Below are 25902 nucleotides of genomic sequence, written 5' to 3' on the forward strand. Positions count from 1 at the left end.
CACCAACGTGAAGATGGAAAGCCTATTGAAAGAAGTGGCAGGCAGAGAGAGAGGTTACAGATCAATTGCATGTCATTATTTTACATGTTGCAGAGTAGATGCATCACAATTTGTATGTCTTGGCATGTATTTATTTGATTTAACCTTTATTTTAACAGGGAATCATGCTGTCTCTTTGACAGATGAGTCCTATACTGTATTTATAATTTAGAATATGTTTGGGCGTATAACCCATTATTTAAGTCCCGATGAGTAACTTACCTGTTTTTATGGACAGCCACAGCCCTAAGGTTCCCTGGGGTGATGGATATGCATCTTGCGGCTGAGGGTGCGGGCCAGTCGGTCCACAGTGGTGCCAATGTGGCCCAGCTCTTTGCTGGAGGCAAGGCCGTCAATGTTGCCGCTGTACCCCAGCACCCAGAGACATGAGCATGAACAGTGCCCCTGTGTACACCAGGAGATCCCCAAAGTCTCTGCCTTTGATATCCAGAGGGACAAAGACTCCCACCAGCAAGGCGGCGCCACCCAGCAAGTCCATCAGCACAAGTCCATTTACAGTGGGACAGACCATCACAGAGCCCCATGGTCACACCTGAATGAGTGAGGGAATCAGAAATTTGACCAAAAAAATTAAATAAATACTAGGGAATATGAAAAGCTAAATATAATTTATCATCTACATGAGTGGAAAATAAAAGTGATTGGTATTAGGTAACAAAACTGTAAACACAATGTTTGTATGGTATAAACAGGAATCCACAAGGCAAAAACTGGTTTAATCAACGTTGTTTCCACTTCATTTCAAACCAAAAAAGTATATGTAATGACGTTGAATCAACCTGGAAAACTGTTTAGAATTGCAAAATGTAATCAAAGTAAGAGAATCTCGTATTTTTTCACCCAACTTTTAAAATTAATCCAACGACAGGGTGAAATTGTTGGTTGAATTCACGTTGAATTCTTGTTAGTTGACAGCTCAACCAAATGTAAATCAAAACTGCCCTGTTGGAAGGTACTATTTTATAATCTCAGCATATCCAAACTAATGACATTTTCACTCCAAAGCAACAAAGAAAATAGTAAGGCTAGGCAGAATATATTGTTAAACATGCTTTTGATAGTCGGTAGACTGACGTTTAGTTGCGCTTTGTCATGTTTTACACGTTTATTTTTAATTTGTCCAGGTGACTGATGTCGGCTCCGACAACTTTTAATGTCATTATTTATTAGAAAAAATAATTGTCTACCTGGCCAAGTTTTGTATTCTCCCGGATTTGTCGAATTCGTACCCATCTTTAATATTTGTGTGTGTTTTCTCAAAAACGAATTTATCCCCTCCCACAATCTCACCTGAGCTCCTCCCACATACAGTATGCAAAAAAATTGTATGAAATTATTATCATGGTAGGCTATAAGATGCAAATGCAGTAGTTGATGCAGGTTATTTGAAGACACGATGAAGTAGGTATTAGGTTTGTTTCACTATAATTATTATACATTCTCATTAGCCATCGAAGAGGAAGTCCGAAGCGTTACACCCCCTGCGCAGTAATTACGCACGTGGCTCGATTAGAAAAGCTGTCTAATTCACCCCATTTCACCTGATGGGAAGCGGATGGTTATTAACTTGCTTATTAACTTGCGGCTCGTTTGAAGAACGGGGTAACAACTAATACAAACCATTCGCTGACATTTCATGCTAAAACATCAGTTGTTTTTACCTGTATTCGTATTGCATTCTACATTGATTAGCTACATTTCAATTTCGGAGCAGGTGAATTTACTAGATACCACTTATATGGCGAAATCGCATTGGGGGTATCTTAATTGTTTTACAGCTGGTGACATCACCGTCTCGACGGACTAATGACTGTTTTAAAACTTCTTGACGTATGATCCACGACGTTGCTTATTATAATGTTACAATGTTGCCATATGTATTACAGATTTGCAGAACAGCACTCAATCCACGAAGGATGACTGATCGGACAAGCACGAGGAATGCAACAGGTACTTTCATTTGTCTTCGTCCTCCGAATAGGCTGTATTGTTATTTTACAAAATGACTTCAATTAGCTTACTCAATGCACTTCCATTTAAACAGTATATTTATCAAATTGTTTTATTTATTTGTCACTCATGTGTCACTACCATTGACTGTGGTCCCTAAAGGTCTATATAATGTTGTGGATGAATATGAAGTCTCCTTCCCCTTTGAGGAGAACCAGGGCCGGTCTGCCTATCTGAACCAGAGTGAGCAGATTTTGGAAGGTACATTTGGGCATAATACCAGTCAGACAGATATATTTTTGGAGGGGGTGTTGGGTAACAACTAGGCTTCTGTATTAACTATTTTACCTGTCTCATACAGAATATTAGTAAGTTAAGCATCCCCTTATAAATGTGTTCTCCTATCATGACCATGTCAGATAAGATAGTTCAGGGCTACTCAAACCCGAGCAAAGTGATCTACAGTTTATTGATTGTCACTAATTGGATAGAAATTCCATTCACCTGGAGGGTGGAGGTGATTAAACTACCATCCCTCATGAATAGTGCCCTGCATAATCACCTCTTGATACCTTAATCAACTAAATTAATCATGTAATTATGGTGTCATAAGTCAGGAGGTCAATAACTTCTCAGGGCCTACCCATGTATGACCAATGCCTCAAACAGTCAAATAATGAACTGCCCCCTTCCAGAGTCGGCTTCTGAAATGCCTCCGCACTACAGCCCGTTCATGCTGATCACCAACCTGCGTACCCACCTTTGTGTGTCCCTGGAGAAGAATTCGTGGCTGCAGAAGCGCATCGAGGACCTGGAGGAGGAACGCAACTTCCTGCGCTGCCAGCTGGAACGCTTTGTCTCCTCCATGAGGACGCCGGAGAGCAACCGTAAAGACTGGGGGGGTTGGTGGTGGGGAGCACTTTTCTACTGACTTCCCACTGGGCACAGATGTCAATTCAGCATCTATTCCAGGTTGGTTCAATGTAATTTCATTGAACAACGTGGAAACAACATTGATTCAACCAGTGTGTGCCCAGTGGGTCAGTACGTTCACTGTTTCTTATCTGGTCACACTTTCTATTTAGTGCACTGGAAACATAATACAAGTGAAAACACAACTATATAAGCTGATACATGGAGAGAGGTGAAATTGAGGTAGAGGGGGGAAAAAATAATTAAAAAAATTGGAACTCGTTTAAAAATCGATTATCCTCTCCCCTCTTTATTAGATGTTTATGCCGAATCCCAACACACTAGTCTGAACTACACTACTCTGAAACCTCCACCAGAGAGAGCTCCAAGCCCTCCTCCTTCACCCATGACCACCAGGTCTGGAATGCTACGGAAACACGTCCAGAGCCAACCTCACACATGTAGCAGCAGAGTTCCTGGTGAGAGGGAAGCAGAATAGAATTTTTGGGTGGGATGGCTTTTTAGGAGTGGGAGAGTCATACAGCTTAAGCTAGGCTTTAGTGTTTCACCCGTCATCTAGTGTCTTGAAGTGTACGAGGATACATTTAGTCACTGCCCCCATCCCCCCCAGTAAAACAGGAGGTGCGTGTGATCGAAGAAGATAAGTACTTTGAGGAAGACGGTTATATGGAGGAAGAGGAAGTAGAAGAGGAGGATGATTCATCGGACGACAAGATGTCCAAGAAAAAGGGATCCAGGAATGGTGGGGAGCCGAGAATGAAAATGAGACGGGTTTTCCGGATTACTCGGGGCAAGGAAAGACAAAGAGGTAATCAAGTCAGTTTATTTCTATGTTATTTCCTATGCCCGGTGCATTCGTCTGCTGCGTATTAATATTCAATTGCATGTTGGAAAAAATTGTTTCCTTGTTATCACACTTTTGGGGGAAATTCCTATCAACTGCTAACTAAAATGTCTCCTCTCCTTCAGTGAAAGATCCTGACGGTGTGCTCCACCGGTACCAGAAGATCCTCCTCACCTACCAGCGCCTGAGGAGCATGTCCAAGGCCTTCCAGGTCCACCGGGTGGACCGCAACACTATGGCCTCCACATCCCCCATCGCCGAGCTGCTGCTGGTAGCCCCAGAGAAGGTGGCCGAGGTGGGCGAGTTTGAGTCTTCCAAGGAGAAGCTCCTGGACTACGCCCGTCGCTGCTACAAGGCCCTGGACGAGCCCATGCACGCCAAAGTGGCAGCCATGAAGAAGAACCACCTGCTTCTGCCCATCTCCTACAGGTTCAGAAACTAATGGAGGGTCCTTTCCTCCTATAAGTTTAGACATGGAGGGAAGGTAGACTGAAAAGTTATTGACCTTCATGGGGAGTCACACATTTCTTTCGTTTTTTTTTTTTTTACCTCTTCTCTTGAAGTATCTTATTCATTGTGTTTGAAACATTTTCTGAAGGGCTAATTGCAGGATTACTGCATTGGGGGCACCAAGGGTCGTTTTTGTTGTTGTTGAGCGAGAGATATGTTTACACTTAATTTTTTTTAAGGAAAGAGATGGATTTTGTGTAAACTGTTGTAGTCTGTCACTGTATTAACTAAAAGCCACACACTGGATCATTTTGTGACGTAGCCTATTACAGCAGTTACACAGAAAAATAATGTTGGCTCAATCCTGCTGTTCATGTTAATTGGATTACGTTTTTATAGTCTTTGATTCATGGCTCTTTCATTGTCAGGTGGCACAGCAGAATGATGATCTGTTTCTGCATGATTCATGAAGCACTGACATACTGCAGACACTGTATTCCTTCCTTTGAGAGCCCTGCTAGTTTTTGTAGATGACTGCCATTCAGGGAAATATGTTCTACAAGTTTGCGGAGTCCAAATTAATGGAAAATGTGAAGAATTTGAGCATACATCAAATGCTGTTTTGATGGTAAAGACCGTTAATGGACAGGCACACCGTTCTGAGCCGTGGGTTTAAAGAAAGTCCACCTGTACATGTTTATTTGTTTTCATTGTTGAACCATTTGTTAATACCTGATCCACAGCTACAATATTATTTTGTTAATTTATGCATTTGACATTTTCTTTCCACATTTCGATAGTATATTGAGGTCAGTGAAAGCGGTGTAACCCATCTGCTGTACAATAATAAAAAAAACATTGTTTGCGCAAAATGCAGTTATGCGTTTTAGTAGTTGGTATCTGTCTTCCTAGATATTACATTTCAGAAATATGTCTGTCTCTCTATCTGGGCTCTGAAAAATGTTCCAGAATTCCTCTGTTCAGCACACACACTACATCAGTATTATTCCATGCCGACAGGGGGCGTCCTAATTTCCTGTGTCCAGTCTTGATTCAAACAAGCTGTGTTTATTTGTAGCCTTGGTAGCAAAACTAACAAGATAAGTCATCCAATCTAGATCTAAAATGTCGGATTTTGATGAATTCGAGAGATTGTTGACTGAAAATAAGAAAGGTGAGTGTTGACCATTCATCCTATAGTAATGGTTAATTGTACCAGCTAGGTTTGAGAGATTATTATTATTATAAGGAGCTAGCATACCAGTAGCTCGCTGTCACTACATTGCTGTCAGCTAGCTGCTTGCACTAGGCCTATGATTTGTTTACCAAAACAATGTTAATTTATGACACATACAGACTCACATGCTGGCACGTCTGCTCGCAATGTATGACAAAAGGCACTGATTGACCCGCTAGCCATCACAGAATAGCTAGTCACATCTGCCTGATTAGTGTTTTTTTTCGGGAGCAAATTCAAAATAATTGGGACCTGTCCATGACTTTAGCTCTTAACTACACCACGCTCACCATCAGTTAGCGTATATAAAGGGTAGTATACCAGGACACATTTATGCAATGTAGAATCAGGGAATAGTGTTACAGATATGCCCGCAGATGTGCTAACTCTGCATGTTGATAGCGTGAATGGCAATTGCCTTTTAACTCTAACGTTAGCTATAACAGGAGTAGCAGCATACACTTGTGCTTATAACTTTTTTTTAAAGCAGTATGCTTAAGGATTTGGCTCTCCTCCTGCAACTAAGGGATCCTGTGACTTTGTCACTCTCCCCTGCTCGCCTCCCCTTCCTCCCTCTTTCCCCCTTCAGAGCGGGACAAGGAGAATCGGCATGGGTGGCGTACCCCGTCCCGCAGTCTCAGCCGAGAGAGGAAGAAGAGGTGCCGGGAAAGGAGGAAGAGCAGGGAAAGACGTGGCAACAGCAAGGAACGTCGTCGACACAGGCGCAGGTGGATACTGTACAAGTATTTGAAATGAGTTGCACTTCCATTTTGTGTGAATAGCTTTCTGTGGATCATTGACTGGTTTCAACTATTTCTTTCCCCACCTTTATGCAATAATAAACGGAATACCCCTTGTTTTAACTGTTATTTCAGCATACAGACTCAAAAACAATCCCAAGAGACTGTTGTGAGGTACAGTATTACAGCAGACCGTGACGTGCATCACACTCAAAGTTGAACTGCTAATTATGAATCAGCTGTCCGTCTGTTAAGTAATGTACTTGGTGGTTGTTGAGTGTTCTAATGTCAGAATGGTTCTTAATACGAACAAGGTCAAGGTAAGGGGAGACGACTTGGATCTATAATGGTCAGAGGCTTACTTTGAAATCAGGGCTTATATTATGGTAAATGTCTGATGTTTAAGCCATATACAAATGGGAGCATGTAGATAGAGTTCTAAGAGCAATGTGTTATAATTATCAATCCAAAATGTATTTTTTTGTGATATCCCATTGATTCCCATACTTTTGTGCTATCCATTAACCTCCGTCCACACGGTCTCTGCATTGCAAGGCTATGTCCATCACTCCTGTCACCTCCTGTCTCTCTCCTGCAGTCGCTCTCCAGCTCTGCACAGAGAGAAGAAGAAGAAAGTGAGGAAGTACTGGGATGTCCCGGCACCAGGCTTCGAGCATATCACCCCCCTGCAGTACAAGGCTATGCAGGGTCAGTTTGTCAGTACTTGTCAGCACTCACTATAATAGTGTCACATCATGGTCCGTATTATTTTTGCTCAAAAGCAAAGGCTGTTAATGTGATTTTGTATGAAAGTATTCAACTCAGTCCCTCTCACTTAATACATACACAGTTGAAGTCGGAAGTTTACATACACCTTAGCCAAATACATTTAAACTCAGTTTTTCACAATTCCTGACATTTAATCCTAGTAAAAATTCCCTCCCTGTCTTAGGTCAGTTAGGATCACCACTTTATTTTAAGAATGCGAAATGTCCGAATAATAGTAGAGTGATTTATTTCAGCTTTAATTTATTTCATCACATTCCCAGTGGCTCAGAAGTTTAGATACACTCAATTAGTATGTGGTAGCATTGCCTTTAAATTGTTTAACTTGGGTCAAACATTTTGTTTGTTGAGCGGCCTTTCAGGTTATGTCGATATACGACTCGTTTTACTGTGGATGTTTGTATCTGTTTCCTCCAGGATCTTCACAAGGTCCTTTGCTGTTGTTCTGGGATTGATTTGCACTTTTTGCACCAAAGTACGTTCATCTCTAGGAGACAGAACGCATCTCCTTCCTGAGCGTTATGACGGCTGCGTAGTCCCATGGTGTTTATACTTGCCTACTATCGTTTGTACAAATGTAAGTGAGTCCTTCAGACATTTGTAAATTGCTCCCAAGGATGAACCAGATTTGTGGAGGGCTACAATTTTTCTTTGAGTTTGAAGTTATGCCTTGAAATACATCCACAGGTACACCTCCAATTGACTCAAATTATGTCAATTTGCTTATCAGAAGCTTCTAAAGCTATGACATAATTTTCTGGAATTTTCCAAGCTGTTTAAAGGCACAGTCAACTTAGTGTATGTAAACTTCTGACCCACTGGAATTATGATACAGTGAAATAATCTGTCTGTAAACAATTGTTGGAAAAATTACTTGTGTCAAGCACACAGTAGATGTCCTAACCGACTTGCCAAAACTGTAGTTTGTTAATAACAAGGATTTTGTGGAGTGGTAGAAAACAAGTTTTAATGACTCCAACCTAAGTGTATGTAAACTTCCAACTTCAACTGTACATAAATACAGTGCATTCGGAAATTATTCAGATCCCGTTGCCCTTTTCCACATTTTGTTACAGTGCCTTGCGAAAGTATTCGGCCCCCTTGAACTTTGCGACCTGTTGCCACATTTCAGGCTTCAAACATAAAGATATAAAACTGTATTTTTTTGTGAAGAATCAACAACAAGTGGGACACAATCATGAAGTGGAACGACATTTATTGGATATTTCAAACTTTTTTAACAAATCAAAAACTGAAAAATTGGGCGTGCTAAATTTTTCAGCCCCCTTAAGTTAATACTTTGTAGCGCCACCTTTTGCTGCGATTACAGCTGTAAGTCGCTTGGGGTATGTCTCTATCAGTTTTGCACATCGAGAGACTGACATTTTTTCCCATTCCTCCTTGCAAAACAGCTCGAGCTCAGTGAGGTTGGATGGAGAGCATTTGTGAACAGCAGTTTTCAGTTCTTTCCACAGATTCTTGATTGGATTCAGGTCTGGACTTTGACTTGGCCATTCTAACACCTGGATATGTTTATTTTTGAACCATTCCATTGTAGATTTTGCTTTATGTTTTGGATCATTGTCTTGTTGGAAGACAAATCTCCGTCCCAGTCTCAGGTCTTTTGCAGACTCCATCAGGTTTTCTTCCAGAATGGTCCTGTATTTGGCTCCATCCATCTTCCCATCAATTTTAACCATCTTCCCTGTCCCTGCTGAAGAAAAGCAGGCCCAAACCATGATGCTGCCACCACCATGTTTGACAGTGGGGATGGTGTGTTCAGGGTGATGAGCTGTGTTGCTTTTACGCCAAACATAACGTTTTGCATTGTTGCCAAAAAGTTCAATTTTGGTTTCATCTGACCAGAGCACCTTCTTCCACATGTTTGGTGTGTCTCCCAGGTGGCTTGTGGCAAACTTTAAACAACACTTTTTATGGATATCTTTAAGAAATGGCTTTCTTCTTGCCACTCTTCCATAAAGGCCAGATTTGTGCAATATACGACTGATTGTTGTCCTATGGACAGAGTCTCCCACCTCAGCTGTAGATCTCTGCAGTTCATCCAGAGTGATCATGGGCCTCTTGGCTGCATCTCTGATCAGTCTTCTCCTTGTATGAGCTGAAAGTTTAGAGGGACGGCCAGGTCTTGGTAGATTTGCAGTGGTCTGATACTCCTTCCATTTCAATATTATCGCTTGCACAGTGCTCCTTGGGATGTTTAAAGCTTGGGAAATGTTTTTGTATCCAAATCCGGCTTTAAACTTCTTCACAACAGTATCTCGGACCTGCCTGGTGTGTTCCTTGTTCTTCATGATGCTCTCTGCGCTTTTAACGGACCTCTGAGACTATCACAGTGCAGGTGCATTTATACGGAGACTTGATTACACACAGGTGGATTGTATTTATCATCATTAGAGATCATTCAGAGATCCTCACTGAACTTCTGGAGAGAGTTTGCTGCACTGAAAGTAAAGGGGCTGAATAATTTTGCACGCCCAATTTTTCTGTTTTTGATTTTTTTTAAAGTTTGAAATATCCAATAAATGTCGTTCCACTTCATGATTGTGTCCCACTTGTTGTTGATTCTTCACAAAAAAATACAGTTTTATATCTTTATGTTTGAAGCCTGAAATGTGGCAAAAGGTCGCAAAGTTCAAGGGGGCCAAATACTTTCGCAAGGCACTGTATGTTACAGCCATATCCTAAAAATTATTACATTTAATTTAAGAAAATCCTTATCAATCTACACAAAATAATACCCCATAATGACAAAGCGAAAATGGGTTTTTAGACATTTGCAAGTTCATTAAAAATAAAAAACAGGATTACCTTATTTACATAAGTATTCAGATCCTTTTCTATGAGACTCGAAATTGAGCTCAGGTGCATCCTGTTTCCAATGATCATCCTCAAGATGTTTCTACAACTTGATTGTAGTCCACCTGTGGTAAATTCAATTGATTGGACATGATTTAGAAAGGCACACACTATGTAAGGTCCCGCAGTTGACAGTGCATGTCAGAGCAAAAACCAAGCCATGAGGTCGAAGGAATTGTCCGTTGAGGTCCGAGACAGGATTGTGTCGAGGGACAGATCTGGGGAAGGGTACCAAAATATTTCTACAGCATTGAAGGACCCCAAGAACACAGTGGCCTCCATCATTCTTAAATGGAAGAAGTTTTCAACCACCTCAGACTGGGGCGAAGTTTCGCTTTCCAACAGGAAAATGGACCCTAAGCACACAGCCAAGACAATGCAGGAGTGGCTTCATGACATGTCTCTCAACCTGAGCTTGAGAAGATCTACAGAGAAGAATGGGAGAAACTCCCCAAATACAGGTGTTTCAAGCTTGTAGCGTCATACCCAAGAAGACTCGAGGCTGTAATCGTTGCCAAAGGTGCTTCAACAATATACTGAGTAAAGGGTCTGAATACTTATGTAAATGTAATATTTTATTAGTTATTTTTTTAAATATATTTGCCAACATTTCAAAAAATCTGTTTTTACTTTGTCATTATGGGGTAATGTGTATAGATTGATGAGGAAAAAAAACAAGGTTGTAACATTACAAATTGTGGAAAAAGTGAAGGGGTCTGAGTACTTTACGAATGCACTGTATATAGTCATACATACACTGAGTGTATAAAACATTAAAAACACCTTCTTAATATTGCCCCCCAAAAATGTCATTTGGGTGGTGGACCAATCTTGATATACACTCGAAACTGTTGAGTGAAAAACCCACCAGCGTTGCAGTTCTCGACACAAACCGGTGCGCCTGGAACGTATTGCCATGCCCCGTTCAAAGGCACTTAAATCTTGTGTCTTGCCCACTTCACCCTCTAAATGGCACAAGTTTCAAGGCTTAAACTTTTCTTTAATCTGTCACCTCCCCTTCATCTACTCTTTGATGTGAATTTAACAAGTGACTTCAATAAGGGATCATAGCGTTCACCTGGATTCCCTTGGTCAGCCTATGTCATGGAAAGAGCAGGTGTTGAGTATTTCTTCTCCGTTAGACTCATATCTAACTTGAGTCCATGTTCCTGTCTCAGCTGCTGGCCAGATCCCAGCCACGGCCCTACTGCCCACCATGATAACTCCAGAGGGGCTGCCCCCCGCCCCCACCTCTGTACCCGTGGTGGGCAGCCAAATGACCAGGCAGGCCAGGAGGCTCTACGTAGGCAATATACCGTTTGGCATCACAGAGGTAGGTAATGGGGAAACTGCTACCCTTTCCACACTACCTTAGCAGAGCCAAGCTGAGCGGTACTGTGCTGGCTTGGTTAAGCATTCAACATAGTTGCAGTACAGTTCGGGTTGGCATGGTGGTGTGAAAAGGGTAAATAATTCACATGAAGCAGACTGACGTTTTTTTCCCACCAATCTTTACTAATGACTTGCCACTGGCTCTGAGTGAAGCCTGTGTCTCTGTATATGCTGATTACTACACATCAGCAAGTGAAGTCAATGCAACACTTGACAAAGAGCTGCAGTGTGCCCTAAAGACCACAACCAGATGTATCAATTTCAGATCCAGTTACTGAGTGGATGCACTGCATATATTATTCACCAAATCTAATGTACAGTTGAAGTCGGAAGTTTACATACACCTTAGCCAAGTAAATTTAAACTCAGTTTTTCACAATTCCTGGCGTTTAATCCTAATAACAATTACCTGTCTTAGGTCAGTTAGGATCACCACTTTATTTTAGGAATGTGAAATGTCAGGATAATAGTAGAGTGATTTATTTCAGCTTTTATTTCTTTTGTCACATTCCCAGTGGGTCAGACGTTTACATACACTCAATTAGTATTTGGTAACATTGCCTTTAAATTGTTTAACTTAGGTCAAACGTTTTGGGTAGCCTTCCACAATAAGTTGGGTGAATTTTGGCCCATTCCTCCTGACAGAGCAGGTATAACTGAGTCGGGTTTGTAGGCCTCCTTGCTCGCACACGCTTTTTCAGTTCTGCCCACAGATTTTCTATAGGATTGAGGTCAGGGCTTTGTGATGGCCACTCCAATACCTTGACTTTGTTGTCCTTAAGCCATTTTGCCACAACTTTGGAAGTATGCTTGGGGTCATTGTCCATTTGGAACCCCCTTTGCGACCAAGCTTTAACTTCCCGACTGATGTCCTGAGATGTTGATTCAATATATCGACATCATTTTCCTTCGTCGTGATGCTATCAATTTTGTGAAGTGCAACAGTCCCTCCTGCAGCAATGCACCCACACAACATGATGCTGCCACCCCCGTGCTTCACGGTTGGGATAGTGTTCTTCGGATTGCAAGCCTCCCCCTTTTTCCTCCAAACATAACGATGGGCATTATGGCCAAACAGTTCTATTTTTGTTTCATCAGACCAGAGGACATTTCTCCAAAAAGTACGATCTTTGTTCCCATGTGCAGTTGCAAACCGTAGTTTGGATTTATTAGGGCGGTTTTGGAGCAGTGGCTTCTTCCTTGTTGAGCAGCCTTTCAGGTTATGTCGATGTAGGACTCGTTTTACTGTGGATATAGATACTTTTGTACCTGTTTCCTACAGCATCTCCACAAGGTCTTTTGCTGTTGTTCTGGGATTGATTTGCACTTTTCGCACCAAAGTACGTTCATCTCTAGGAGACAGAATGCGTCTCCTTCCTGAGCAGTATGATGGCTGCGGGGTCCCATGGGGTTTATACTTGCCTACATTTGTTTGTACAAATGAACGTGATACCTTCAGGAGTTTGGAAATTGCTCCCAATGATTAACCAGACTTGTGGAGGTCTACATTTTTTTTTCTGGGGTCTTGGCTGATTTCTTTTGATTTCCCATGATGTCAAGCAAAGAGGCACAGAGTTTGAAGGTAGGCCTTGAAATACATCCACAGGTACACCTCCAATTGACTTCAATTATGTCAATTAGCCTATCAGAAGCTTCTAAAGCCATGACATAATTTTCTGTGTATGTAAACTTCTAACCCACTGGAATTGTGATACAGTGAATTATAAGTGAAATAATCTGTCTGTAAGCAATTGTTGAAAAAGTACTCGTGTCATGCACAAAGTAGATGACCTAACTGAATTGCCAAAACTATAGTTTGTTAACAAGAAATGTTAGTGGTTGAAAAACGAGTTTTAATGACTCCAACGTAAGTGTATGTAAACTGTAGCCTAACAAAAATATAAAAGCAACATGTAAAGTCTTGGTCCCATGTTTCATGAGCGGAAATAAAATATACCTAACATTTTCCATATGCACAAAAAACGTATTTCTCTAAAATGTTGTGCAGAAATGTGTTGACATCCCTGTTAGTGAGCATTCTCCTTTGTCACAATAATCCATCCACCTGACAGGTGTGGCATATCAAGAAGCTGATTAAACAGCATGATAATTACACAGGTGCACCTAAAAGGCCACTCTAAAATGTGCAGTTTTGTCATACAACACAATGCCACAGATGTCTCAAGTTTTGAGGGAGCGTGCAATTGGCATGCTGATTGCAGGAATGAAGGTTATTTTCTCTATCATAAGCCACCTCCAACATTGTGTTTAGAGAATTTGGCAGTACCGCCAACCGGCATCACAACCGCAAACCACGGATAACCACACCAGCCCAAGACCTTCACATTCGGCTTCTTTACCTGCTCGATTGTCTGAGACCAGCCACACGGAAAGCTGATGAACTGTGGGTTTGCACAACTGAAGAATTTCTGCACTTTAAGAAACAGTCCAGGGGAAGCTCATCTTAGTACTCGTCGTCCTCACCAGGGTCTTGACCTGACTGCAGTTTGGCGTTGTAACCGACTTCAGTGGGCAAATGCTCACCTTCGATGGCCACTGGCACGATGGAGAGGTTTGCACTTCACGGATGAATCCCAGTTTCAACTGTACCAGGCAGGTGTCGTGTGGGCCAGCGGTTTGCTGATGTCAACGTTGTGAACACTGCCCTATGGTGGCGGTGGGGTTATGGTATGGGCAGGCATAAGCTACGGAAATTAAACACGATTCTAACTTATGGATGGCAATTTGAATGCACAGAGATACCGTTACGAGATCCTGAGGCCCATTGTTGTGCCATTCTTCCGGCGCCATCACCTCATGTTTCAGCTTGATCATGCACAGCCCGATGTCGCAAGGATATGTACACAATTGCTGGAAGCTGAAAATGTCCCAGTTCTTCCATGTCCTGCATACTCACCAGACATGTCACCGATTGAGCATGCTTGGGATGACTTTTGTTTTTAAAGGTATCTGTGACATACCGATGCATGTCTGTATTCCTAGTCATGTGAAATCCATAGATTAGAGCCTAATCAATTTATTTCAATTAGCTGATGTCCTGATATGAACTGTAACTCTGTAAAATCTTTGAAATTGTTGCATGTTGCGTTTGTTCATTGTAGCTGATCGGACATAAGGCCTAAAATACAGTTAAAGACTAACGCCTCAACCCTATGCGATATGGTTAAAAATAACACTGTGCATTTCATCATCACTACTGTGTCATAGAAGGCTCTCGACCAGGCTGATTCTATGTACTTCTGCCTTCCCAATTGCAAAACGTATAAGCGATCGTCCATGTTGTGTCAATAGGAAGCAATGATGGATTTCTTCAATGCCCAGATGTGCCTTGGCGGACTCACCCAGGCCCCTGGCAACCCTGTTCTAGCTGTACAGATAAACCAGGACAAGAACTTTGCCTTCCTCGAGGTGTGTGCTCAACTAAAATGTATTTAGTATAAAAATGATGGCATAAAATACATGTCGATCATGGTCATGGATGGCAGTTGTTAGCTAGCTTGCATTGCCCGCTAACAGTTGCCGTGCTGAGTGCTGAAGTATCGTTGAGTTTTGCATGCTTCTACAATAGCACGTCATAATGTTGACCTTCTCTCTACCTGTTCCTCTTCCAGTTCCGCTCGGTGGACGAGACGACCCAGGCCATGGCCTTTGACGGCATCATCTTCCAGGGTCAGAGCCTGAAGATCAGACGGCCTCACGACTACCAGCCCCTGCCCGGCATGAGTGAGAGCCCCAGTGTCTATGTACCAGGTGGGTCTTTCGAAAGATTGTTGACGCAGTTGAATCCTCTGATTTCAATTTAAAAAAATGTCTTAACCCTATATCTCAATGTTGCTTGGATTAGGAGTGGTTTCGACCGTGGTGCCAGACTCAGCCCACAAACTCTTCATCGGTGGCTTGCCAAATTACCTTAATGATGATCAGGTCAGTCCTTTCTAACTTATTGAAGTCCTTCTTTCTAAGTCTCTAGCATGATCAATACATTTCATAGTACTGTTTAGTGTTGTCAATCATCAAGGTTGAGAATTCATTTGTTTTAGTTCAGACTATATTACTGATAGAGCAATCCATCCCCTCATATTATTTAGTTCATTGTTCGTGTCCCCCCCCCCCCCAGGTAAAAGAGCTATTGACCTCATTTGGCCCTCTGAAGGCCTTCAACCTGGTCAAAGACAGCGCCACGGCCCTCTCCAAGGGCTACGCCTTCTGTGAATATGTGGACGTCAATTTGAACGACCAGGTCAGTGTCAGATATTGCACCTGTATTGCTGTGTGCAATATGTTTCTTGTTATAGATATGAGGTTAACATAAGGTCACAAACTCTTGGGCTGCATGTCGATAGTACAAAGTGGCTACCCTGTCTGTCTCTCTTTAATCCACACTGATCTGATATACCTGGCCAGGTGAAAGCCAATCTCATAGTAGTCGTCTTCCATATTGCTGTCACCCATCCAGCCTTAGCAGATAAGCGTTGTTGTAGGAAAGGAGATGTGGATAGGAAATTAATTTAGACTATTATGATGCATCCCTCTGTTCTAACTATGTTTGCCGTCTCAGGCAATTGCAGGGTTGAATGGGATGCAGCTGGGGGACAAGAAGCTCCTGGTCCAGAGAGCCAGTGTTGGGGCCAAGAACGCAGCTCTGGTGAGTAGCAGAGATGATAGACTACAAGTAGAGGCACACTTTACAACTGGGTGCTGTTCAAAAGGAGCAAACGGTAGAAAACATTTCGAAATGGAAGACTGAGGAAAAAAATGTGTGAGTAAGTAAGGCACAAAACGTGGGAGAACATGCCAAGAGTTTGCAAAGCTGTCATCAAGGCAAAGGGGGGCTACTTTGGTTACTACATGATTCCATATGTGTTATTTCATAGTTTTGATGTCTTCACTATTATTCTACAATGTAAAAAATTAAGAAAAACCCTTGAATGAGTAGGTGTGTCCAAACTTTTGACTGGTACTGTAAATATACACACACACATACAGTGCATTTGGAAAGTATTCAGACCCTTTGACTTTTTCCAAATTCTGTTACAGCCTTATTCTAAAAAATAATTAAATACATGTTTTTCCTTCATCAATCTACACATGATACCCCATAATGACAAACAAAAAAAACGGATACCTTATTATATAAGTATTCAGACCCTTTGCTATGATATTTGAAATTGAGTTCAGGCGCGTCCTGTTTCCATTGATCATCCTTGAGATGTTTCTAAAACTTGGAGTCCACCTGTGGTAAATTCAATTGGTTGGACATGATTTGGAAAGGCACACAAGCCATGAGGTCGAAGGAATTTTCCGTACAGCTCCGAGACAGGATTGTGTCGAGGCACAGATCTGGGGAAATGTAGCAAAAAATGTCTGCAGCATTGAAGATCACCAAGAACACAGTGGCTTCCATCATTCTTAAATGGAAGAAGTTTGGAACCACCAAGACTCTTCCTGGAACAGTCCGCCCGGCCAAACTGAGCAATCAGGGGAGAAGGGCGTTGGTCAGGGAGGTGACCAAGAACCCGATGGTCACTGACAAAGCTCCAGAGTTCCTCTGTGGAGATGGAAGAACCTTCCAGAAGGACAACCATCTCTGCAGCACTCCACCAATCAGCCCTTTATAATAGTGGCCAGACGGAAGCCACTCCTCAATAAAAGGCACATTACAGCCCGCTTGAAGTTTTTCAAAGGGCATCTAAAGGACTCTCAGACCATGAGAAACAAGATTCTCTGGTATGATGAAACCAAGATTGAACTCTTTAGCCTGAATTTGAAGCGTCACATCTGGAGGAGACCTGGTACCATCCCTACGGTGAAGCATGGTGGTGGCAGCATCATGTTGTGGGATGTTTTTCAGAGGCAGGGACTGGGAGACTAGTCAGGATCAAGGGAAAGATGAACGGAACAAAGTACATAGAGGTCCTTGATGAAAACCTGCTCCAGAGTGCTCAGGACCTCAGACTGGGCGAAGGTTCACCTTCCAACAGGACAACGACCCTAAGTACACAGCCAAGATAATGCAGTCGTGGTTTAGGGACAAGTCTCTGAATGTCCTTGAGTGGCCCGGACTTGAACCCGATCGATCGAACATCTCTGAAGAGACCTGATGGCATGGCAAGATGGCACCAACAGACATGGCAGCTCGGCTTCTAGCTCCTAAACAACTTTGCAGTATTTCATTTTTTTAACGTATTATTTATTACATTATTAGCCCAGAAATTGTTTTGTGTTATTACATACAGCCGGAAATAACTTTTTGATATCATAGCGGCGGTAAATCTCCAGCATTATGGTCAGAAATACAACTTTCCTGAATTGGATCCTTTGTTCGTACCCCCCAGGGCATTTTAACTTATCCCAGAGGCTGCTTCAAGTCGCCGCCGGTGGAGAAGAGGTATTCAGAGTGGATTTCTAGTCCGACTCAGGAGGCGGTACACCATCCACTGCTTCTGAGGTATATTACTCGCTAATGTTCAGTGTAGGCCCTCAATGAACAACACTGAACTTCATGCAAACTGGAAACCACATATCCTGAGGCCGCATTTATTGTAGCTGAGGATTTTAACAAAGCAAATTTGAGGAAAACACTACCGAAGTTCTACCAACACATTGACTGTAGTACTAGTTTAGGGAAAACACTAGATCACTGCTACTCGCATTTTCGAGATGCCTACAAGGCCCTCCTCCGCCCTCCCTTCGGTAAATCAGATCAGGACTCGATTTTGCTCCTCCCTTCCTATAGGCAGAAACTCAAACAGGAAGTACCCATGTGGAGGTCTATTCAATGCTGGTCTGACCAATCGGAAACCATGCTTCAAGATTGTTTTAATCACATGGATTTCGGGTAGCCTCTGAGAATTTCATAATGGACTTTTATTTTGACAGGTTTGCGTTCCAAATGCTGTAGTTTCCTGAGGATCTTTTAGATGATTTGCATTACCAAAGCTTCTCCACGTCTGAGATTATTTGTTGTTTTCCGAAACAGGTTGAACGATTATGTAAGAGAATGGCTTTGACTCTGTCCATATACTGTCAACAGGTTAGCAGGTGAGAATTTTTGCACTCCGTCACTTTTTAAATAGCCATTACTAGTCGGGTACCACCCAGTTACTCTACCCTGCACGTTAGAGCCTGCTGCGCTATAGACATGGAATCACTGGCCACTTTAAATAATGGAATACTAGTCACTTTAATAATGTTTATATACAGCTTTACTCATCTCATATGTATATACGGTATTCTATTCTACTGTATTTAGTCAATTCCACTCCAACATTTCTCGTCCTAATATTTATATTATTATATTTCTTAATTCCATTATTTTACTTTGGAAATGCTTGTGTTCCTAGTGCAGTAGTATCTATTCCATTCTTTTACTTTTAGATTTGTGTATTGTGAATTGTTAGATACTACTGGACTAGGAACACAAGCATTTCACCCCCAATAACATCTGCTAAATATGTATAATTGATTTGAAAATAGCTGTGCAGCGACACTCCCCATCCAACCTGACAGAGCTTGAAAGTATCTGCATAGAAGAGTGGGAGAAACCTCTGCAAATACAGGTGTGCCAAGCTTGTAGCGTCATACCCAAAGGTGCTTCAACAAAGTACTGAGTGAAGGATCTGAATAGTTATGTAAATGTATTTTGTAAACATTTCTAAAAACCTGTTTTTGCTTTGTCATTATGGGGTATTGTGTGTAGATTGAGGGATTCTTATACAGCTGTAACATAACAACATTTGGAAAAAGTCAAGGGGTCTGAATACTTTCCGAATGCACTGTATGTGTGTGTGTGTGTACACTACTGTTGAAAAGTTTGGGGTCATTTAGAATCTCCTAGTTTTTGAAAGAACAGCAAAAAAAATGAGTCCATTAAAATAACATAAAATTGATCAGAAATACAGTGTATACATTGTTAATGCTATAAATGACTATTGTAGCTGGATTCTTTTATATTTTTAAATGGAATATCTACATAGGCGTACAGAGGCCCATTATCAGCAACCATCACTCCTGGGTTCCAATGGCACGTTGTGTTAGCTAATCTACGTTTATCATTTTAAGTCTAATTGATCATTATAAAACCCTTTTGCAATTATGTTAGCACAGCTGAAAACAGCTGTTCTGATTAAAAGAAGCAATAAAACTGTCCTTCTTTAGACTAGTTGAGTATCTGGAGCATCAGCATTTGTGGGTTAGACTCGATTACAGGTTCAAAATGGCTAGAAACAAAGAACTTTCTTCTGAAACTGGCTCTAATTAGAATAGAAAGAGGAGTGGGAGGCCCCAGTGCACAACTGAGCAAGAGGACAAGAACATTAGTGTGTCTAGTTTGAGAAACAGACGCCTCGCCTCACAAGTCCTCAACTGGCAGCTTCATTAAATAGTACCCACAAAACACCAGTCTCAACGTCAACAGTGAAGAGGCAATGGGATGCTGGCCTTCTAGGCAGAGTTGCAAAGAAAAATACATATCTCAGACTAGCCAATGAAAAGAAAAGATTAAGATGGGCAAAAGAACACAGACACTGGACAGAGTAAGATTGGAAAAAAAGTGTTATGGACAGACGAATCTAGGTTTGAGATGTTCAGATCACAAAGAAGAACATTCGTGAGACACAAAAAATTGAAATATGCTGGAGGAGTGCTTTGACGCCATCTGTCAAGCATGGTGGAGGCAATGTGATGGTCTGGAGGTGCTTTGGTGGTCGTAAGGTGGGAGATTTGTACAGGGTAAAAGGGATCTTGTAGAAGGAAGGCTATCACTCCATTTTGCAACGCCATGCCATACCATGTGGACAGCGCATAACTGCAGCAAATTTCCTCCTACAACATGACAATGATCCAAAGCACAGCTCCAAACTATGCAATAACTATTTAGGGAAGAAGCAGTCAGCTGCTATTCTGTCTATAATGGAGTGGCCAGCACAGTCAACAAATCTCAACCCTATTGAGCTGTTGTGGGAGCAGCTTGACCGTATGGTACGTAAGAAGTGCCCAGCAAGCCAATCCAACCAATCCAATCTCTTCAGATTACCTCAACAAATGGACAACTAGAATGCCAAAGGTCTGAAAGGCTGTAGTTGCTGCAAATGGAGGATTATTTGATTATTTAGACTATTTGATTATTTGACACAATTATTATTTCAATTAAAAATCATTATTTATAACCTTGCCAATGTCTTGACTATATTTCCTATTAATTTAGCAATTTATTTCATGTATTTTTGTCATGGAAATCTAGGACATTTCTAAGTGACCCCAAACTTTTGAACGGTAGTGTACATACATCTCTGTATATACAGAGACCACTGCAAAATTATCAGTTTCTCTGGTTTTACTATTTTGTGTATGTATTTGGGTAAAATGATTTTTTTTGTTTTATTCTATACACTACTGACATTTCTCCCAAGTTCCAAATAAAAATATTGTAATTTAGATCATTTATTTGCAGAAAATGACAACTGGTCAAAAGAACAAAAGTGTTGTCAGACCTCAAATAATGCAAAGAAAATAAGTCCATATTCATTTTTTAACAACACAATACTAATGTTTTATCTTAAGAAGAGTTCAGAAATCAATATTTGGTGGAATAACCCTGATTTTCATTCACAGCTTTCATGCGTCTTGGCACGCTCTCCACCAGTCTTTCACATTGATGTTGGGTGACTTTATGCCACTCCTGGCGCAAAAGTTCAAGCAGCTCGACTTTGTTTGAATGGCTTGTGACCATCGCGAATGACTGACCTGGAACATCAAGCTTTGTTGCATAACTTAATCAGGACAATCCAGAGCTGACTACGGATTGACTAAGCATATACACAACTGCAAAGAGGACACATTATTATAAAAAAATTATTATGTGTTTTACACCCTAAACATTGTAAAAGGTTTTCTACAAGTGCTCATGTTCTTTCAACCTTCCCAATCACCAACACCTCTCCACACCCTTCCCCCATCAGACGGGTATGAATCAGACCCCGGTGACCCTCCAGGTGCCAGGCCTGATGCCCACCTCCATGGCTTCGCTGGGTGGCCTACCCACTGAGGTCCTCTGCCTGATGAACATGGTGGCTGTGGAGGAGCTGCTGGATGACGAGGAGTACGAGGAGATCGTGGAGGACGTCCGGGATGAGTGCGGCAAGTACGGCCAGGTGAAGAGCATTGAAATCCCCCGGCCTGTGGATGGCCTGGAGGTCCCAGGCACTGGGAAGGTGAGATGAGCAAGGGGAGGGGTAAAGGAGTACCTGGGTATTAAGATGGGAGGGGATGAGGGCTCATGATGCATGGGGGTGTTTGTTGCAGTCATTTGAGGAGAGTTTTTAATGTGGTCTGCATTCTGAAATTGGACATTTTTAAAGTGAATCCGTTCAGTTCAGGTTAAATGATTGAATTCCCTGGCCTACCGAGTGGCGCAGTGGTCTAAGGCACTGCATCGCAGTGTTGCGGTGTCACTACAGCCTTGGGTTCAATCCCAGGCTGTGTCATTACCGGCCTTGACCCGGAGTCCCATAGGGCAGCGCACAATTGGCCCAGCATCGTCTGGGTTAGGGGAGGGTTTGGCCGGGGGGGCTTTAATGCTGCTCATGCTCTAGCGACTCCTCGTGGCGGGCGCGGGCGCCTGCAGGCTGACTTCGGTCGTCAGTTAAACAGTGTTTCCTCTGACACATTCATTAAGCGAGCGCTGTTCGGCGGTCATGTTTCGGAGGACCCGACCTTCGCCTCTCCCGAGCCCATTGGGGAGTTGCAGCGATGAGACAAGATTGTAATCACAAAATTGGGGAGAAAAAGGGTGTAAAAAATGTAAATTTGCCTTTCGCCTCCCATCAAACAAGCATTTCATAACATATCACTTTTGCCTAGGCTTAAGATAATAGTTTCCAATGCATTTATCATAGTTGATTGCTGTAGAATTACATTTAACATGGTTGTCTGGTTCTATACAGAATGGCTATTCACCTACTCTCCTATCCTTTTCTATCCCTCTCTCAGATCTTTGTGGAGTTCATGACGCTGTTTGACTCCCAGAAGGCCATGCAGGCGCTGACAGGCAGGAAGTTTGCCAACAGGGTGGTGGTGACCAAGTACTGTGACCCAGACGCTTACCACCGCCGAGACTTCTGGTAGACCTGAGAACCAGAGAGAGGGAGAGAAGCAGAGTTTTATGTAATGATATCAATATTTATGAGCATCACAACACTCCCAACTTGCATTTTTTTTAAAGAGGAGACAAAGTTTGAATTTAGCTACTAGAGGCAGACTGGAAGACTTGTTACAAAGATTATTCCTATATTGTATTATAAGAATGGGAGGTACATTTTGTACAGCAAACTGGGTCTGGCCAGTGGATAATATGTATTTATATGGAGTATTTATTTATTAATTTATCACTTTGATATAATGAGTATAAGAGGCCTATCGAAGTTAATTTAAGGCCACTTATCAGCAGAATTGGTCAAATTCTGACTTTTCTCCTATGTATCAAGTTCAATCACGAATTTAACCATTTTGTTTTATCCATACTCGAGCCAGGAATTTTTTTATGTTCTAGGCCCCCCCCCCCCCCCCATTTTCAGAACATCAACACCACTTATTGTGAATTCAGCACTGACTTAAGTCTGAGGGGACCTTCAAGTATTGTGTCTTTGTGTACATTTAACTTAGCATCACCGCCCTCTTTTGATAACAAAATGTCTGAAAATGATGAAATGTGACTTTCTCAGTGGGCAACCTCCATTCCACAGAAAACAATGAGACCTCCAAAATGGCAACTGCATTGATATGGAGACCTTACAGGCCAGTATATTAACAGGAAGTACCTGCTGAACCAGGCCAGATCCAGAGCCTGTAATAGAAGCCTCTCGATCACGCTGATGCTATGACACAGCGGTGATGATGAAATGTAGTTTTATTAACCCTTAACATCTCATAGGGTTGTATGTGTTAAGTCTTTAACTGTATTTTAGGCCTTACTGTATGTCCAATCAGCTACATTAGATTGGATGCACTGCATATATTATTCACCCAATCAGAGGTACTGTAACTGGATACATTTGGGTCGTGTTCATTAGGGCATACCATAGCAAAATGTTTTGTGACTGAAAAAATAATATGTATTTCTTATTGTACAAGTTCAGGTAGTTCAGATCCCTCCCCGTTTCAGTCTGTTTTCTTCAGTTTGGTGCCTAATGAACATGACCCTGAACTCTCCCCCTCCACAGCTTCCTCTCTCGCTCTCTCTCTCGCTCTCTCTCCTCAGACAAACTGCTGTACAGCCGAGAGAGAGTTATCACTGCCCTGCCTCAACCCTTGGTTGGTCTTGTAAAACAACATTGACACAATGTTATTTATTTCACTGTAAAATCATATCTGCTGTTTTTTTTGTAGTACGTTTTGCCTCAAAGTGCTATCTTTAGGACCAGAAAAAGATGTGGATATGCACGTGTGAGGCTTTCTGGAGGATGACATGAATTCAGGTTCGTGACAGGCAATAAAATAGAAAAGTCAAGATAATTTGCAGGCGTGGGTGGGCTCTATTAAAACGATGTGAAGAGTTCAATTACATGGCCCTTTCTTCCACTTATACTCCTCTTTCTTATTCAATTGTTTTCGATTTTCTCTTTACAACAAAGATCACACTTGGAAGAACCTGTCTGCTATTATTTTCCTTTCTATTCCCATCCCCAAGACTTTCCGTTGCTTCGAATTTCATAATGCTCTTTTATTTTGACAGGTTTGCGTTCCAAATGCTGTAGTTTCCTGAGGATCTTTTAGATGATTTGCATTACCAAAGCTTCTCCACGTCTGAGATTGTTTGTTGTTTTCCGAAACAGGTTGAATGATTATGTAAGAGAATGGCTTTGACTCTGTCCATATACTGTCAACAGGTTAGCAGGTGAGAATTTTTGCACTCCGTCACTTCCCTCTACATTGTAAGGTTGTTTACAGAAGGTCTTGACTGATCTCATTAAAACATATTTAATGTACTCTGATGTCTGTCTGATCTGTTTATTGTCTACAGGGTATTGAATCAGAATTTGAGTGCGCTTGTGGCTCGTCCTTGGTATTTTATGGAGCCAACTATCTGAGATCTGCTCCAAGGCGGAATATTTTTGATGGTGGATGGAAAAGGGATCAAAAGGTGTAATGGAACATTTCTATTACGTGTTCCCAAATGGGTTGAATCAGTCAGTCTTTAATTTCACAGTGCCTCGCAGTAGGGTTGGGGAAAAAACACAACGCCAGGCCAGAGTTCTATTCAGTGAGTTTTGATAACTACACTGAACAAAAAAATATAAACTCAACATGTAAAGGGTTGGTCCCATGTTTCATGAGTTGAAATAAAAGACCCCGGAAATGTTTCCTATGCACAAAAAGGGGCACCTTGTGCTGGGGACAATAAAAGGCCACTCTAAAATGTGCAGTTTTGTCACGCAACACAATGCCATAGCTGTCTCAAGTATTGAGGGAGCGATCAATTGACATGCTGACTGCAGGAATGTCCACAGAGCTGCTGCCAGAGAATTGAATGATTTTCTCAACCATAAGCCGCCTCAAGTCATTTTAGAGAATTTGGCAGTATGTCCAACCGGCCTCACAATCGCAGACCACGTGTATGTCGTTGTGTGGGCGAGCGGTTTGCTGATGTCAACATTGTGAACAGAGTGCCCCATGGTGGTGCTATGGGCATGTATAAGCTACAGACAACAAACACAATTGCATTTTATCGATGTAAATTTGAATGCACAGAGATACCGTGACAAGATCCTGAGGCCCATTGTTGTGCCAGTTATTCCCCGCCATCACCTCAGGTTTCAGCATGAAAGTGCACGCCCCCATGTTGCAAGGCTCTGTACACAATCCCTGTAAGCTGAAAATGTCCCAATTCTTCCATGGCCTGCATACTCACCAGACATGTCACCCATTGAGCATGTTTAAGATGATATGGCCAGTGTCAGTTTGACAGCTTATTCCAGTTCCTGCCAATATCCAGCAAGTTCGCACATCCGTTGAAGAGTGGGACACAATTCCACAGGCCACAATCAACAGTCTGATCAACTTTATTGCAAAGGAGATGTCACGCTGAATGAGGCAAATGGTAGATACTGACTGGTTTTCTGATCCACGCCCCTACCTTTTTTTAAGGTATCTGTGACCAACAGATGCATATCCTTATTCTCAGTGATGTGAAATCTATAGATTAGGGCCTAATGAATTTATTTCAATTGACTGATTTCCTTAAATTAACTAACTCAGTAAAATCTTTGAAATTGTTGCATGTTGCATTTATATTTTTGTTCAGTGTTTATATATTGTAAATATGAATTTGTACTTGACTTGCCTAGTTAAATAAAGGTAAAAAAACATGTAATTTTACTTTAGATTGATGGCAATCAATTTCAGTCAAATGTATTTGTCACATGCGCCGAATACAACAGGTATTGAAATGCTTACTTACAAGCCCTTAACCAAAAATGCAGTTTTAACAATGTAGGCCATTTGATTAATGAAAGACAGCATTTCATATTGCACTGCAATTAATAATATACATGGCAGTCTACACTTGGACTATTACAGCTCATATTATCAATAGATTTTCTGTCAGCTCAGTTAAC

General features: G+C 41.8%; 2 protein-coding genes and 1 pseudogene across 8 annotated transcripts; 2 read left to right on the forward strand and 1 right to left on the reverse strand.

Moving 5' to 3' along the window:
* Positions 1 to 269: 269 nt before the first annotated feature.
* On the reverse strand, positions 270 to 584 carry LOC116353498 (transmembrane protein 238-like; annotated as a pseudogene).
* Positions 585 to 1401: 817 nt separating this feature from the next.
* LOC109903661 (coiled-coil domain-containing protein 106) lies at positions 1402 to 5113 on the forward strand. Of its 5 annotated transcripts, none has more exons than XM_020500518.2 (7): positions 1402 to 1461; positions 1947 to 2010; positions 2173 to 2271; positions 2706 to 2897; positions 3240 to 3401; positions 3554 to 3751; positions 3913 to 5113. In XM_020500518.2, exons 2-7 carry the CDS (start codon positions 1977 to 1979, stop codon positions 4227 to 4229), a joined length of 1002 nt encoding a protein of 333 aa, XP_020356107.1. In that variant the 5' UTR covers positions 1402 to 1461; positions 1947 to 1976; the 3' UTR covers positions 4230 to 5113. The 5 variants fall into 5 exon arrangements, with proteins under 5 accessions (XP_020356107.1, XP_020356106.1, XP_031645240.1 ...); XM_020500517.2 differs by lacking the exon at positions 1402 to 1461 and adding an exon at positions 1541 to 1662; XM_020500516.2 differs by lacking the exon at positions 1402 to 1461 and adding an exon at positions 1609 to 1774.
* Positions 5114 to 5231: 118 nt separating this feature from the next.
* On the forward strand, positions 5232 to 24279 carry LOC109903654 (splicing factor U2AF 65 kDa subunit). 3 transcript variants are annotated; one of them, XR_004202924.1, is made up of 13 exons: positions 5363 to 5411; positions 6064 to 6202; positions 6350 to 6388; positions 6813 to 6922; positions 11056 to 11210; positions 14582 to 14698; positions 14902 to 15040; positions 15135 to 15214; positions 15408 to 15530; positions 15849 to 15935; positions 21250 to 21501; positions 22280 to 23763; positions 24021 to 24279. XR_004202924.1 is itself a non-coding variant. In XM_020500503.2 (12 exons), exons 1-12 carry the CDS (start codon positions 5363 to 5365, stop codon positions 22412 to 22414), a joined length of 1425 nt encoding a protein of 474 aa, XP_020356092.1. In that variant the 5' UTR covers positions 5232 to 5362; the 3' UTR covers positions 22415 to 24279. The 3 variants fall into 3 exon arrangements, 2 of the variants coding, with proteins under 2 accessions (XP_020356092.1, XP_031645225.1); XM_020500503.2 differs by having other exon boundaries at positions 5232 to 5411; positions 22280 to 24279; XM_031789365.1 differs by lacking the exons at positions 21250 to 21501; positions 22280 to 23763; positions 24021 to 24279 and adding an exon at positions 17626 to 18173 and having other exon boundaries at positions 5286 to 5411.
* The last annotated feature ends 1623 nt before the right edge of the window (positions 24280 to 25902 follow it).

Source organism: Oncorhynchus kisutch, linkage group LG14 (genome assembly GCF_002021735.2).
Source record: "Oncorhynchus kisutch isolate 150728-3 linkage group LG14, Okis_V2, whole genome shotgun sequence".
Classification (NCBI taxonomy): Eukaryota; Metazoa; Chordata; class Actinopteri; order Salmoniformes; family Salmonidae; genus Oncorhynchus; species Oncorhynchus kisutch.

Coding starts and splice junctions, on each gene's coding strand:
- LOC109903661 (XM_020500516.2), top strand. CDS start 1,697: ATGCTAAAACATCAGTTGTTTTTACCTGTATTCGTATTGCATTCTACA. Junction 1,775..1,946: donor ACATTTCAATTTCGGAGCAG/GTGAATTTACTA, acceptor TATGTATTACAG/ATTTGCAGAACAGCACTCAA. Junction 3,752..3,912: donor GGGCAAGGAAAGACAAAGAG/GTAATCAAGTCA, acceptor CCTCTCCTTCAG/TGAAAGATCCTGACGGTGTG.
- LOC109903654 (XM_020500503.2), top strand. CDS start 5,363: ATGTCGGATTTTGATGAATTCGAGAGATTGTTGACTGAAAATAAGAAA. Junction 6,389..6,812: donor TCCCAAGAGACTGTTGTGAG/GTACAGTATTAC, acceptor TCTCTCCTGCAG/TCGCTCTCCAGCTCTGCACA. Junction 14,699..14,901: donor AGAACTTTGCCTTCCTCGAG/GTGTGTGCTCAA, acceptor TTCCTCTTCCAG/TTCCGCTCGGTGGACGAGAC.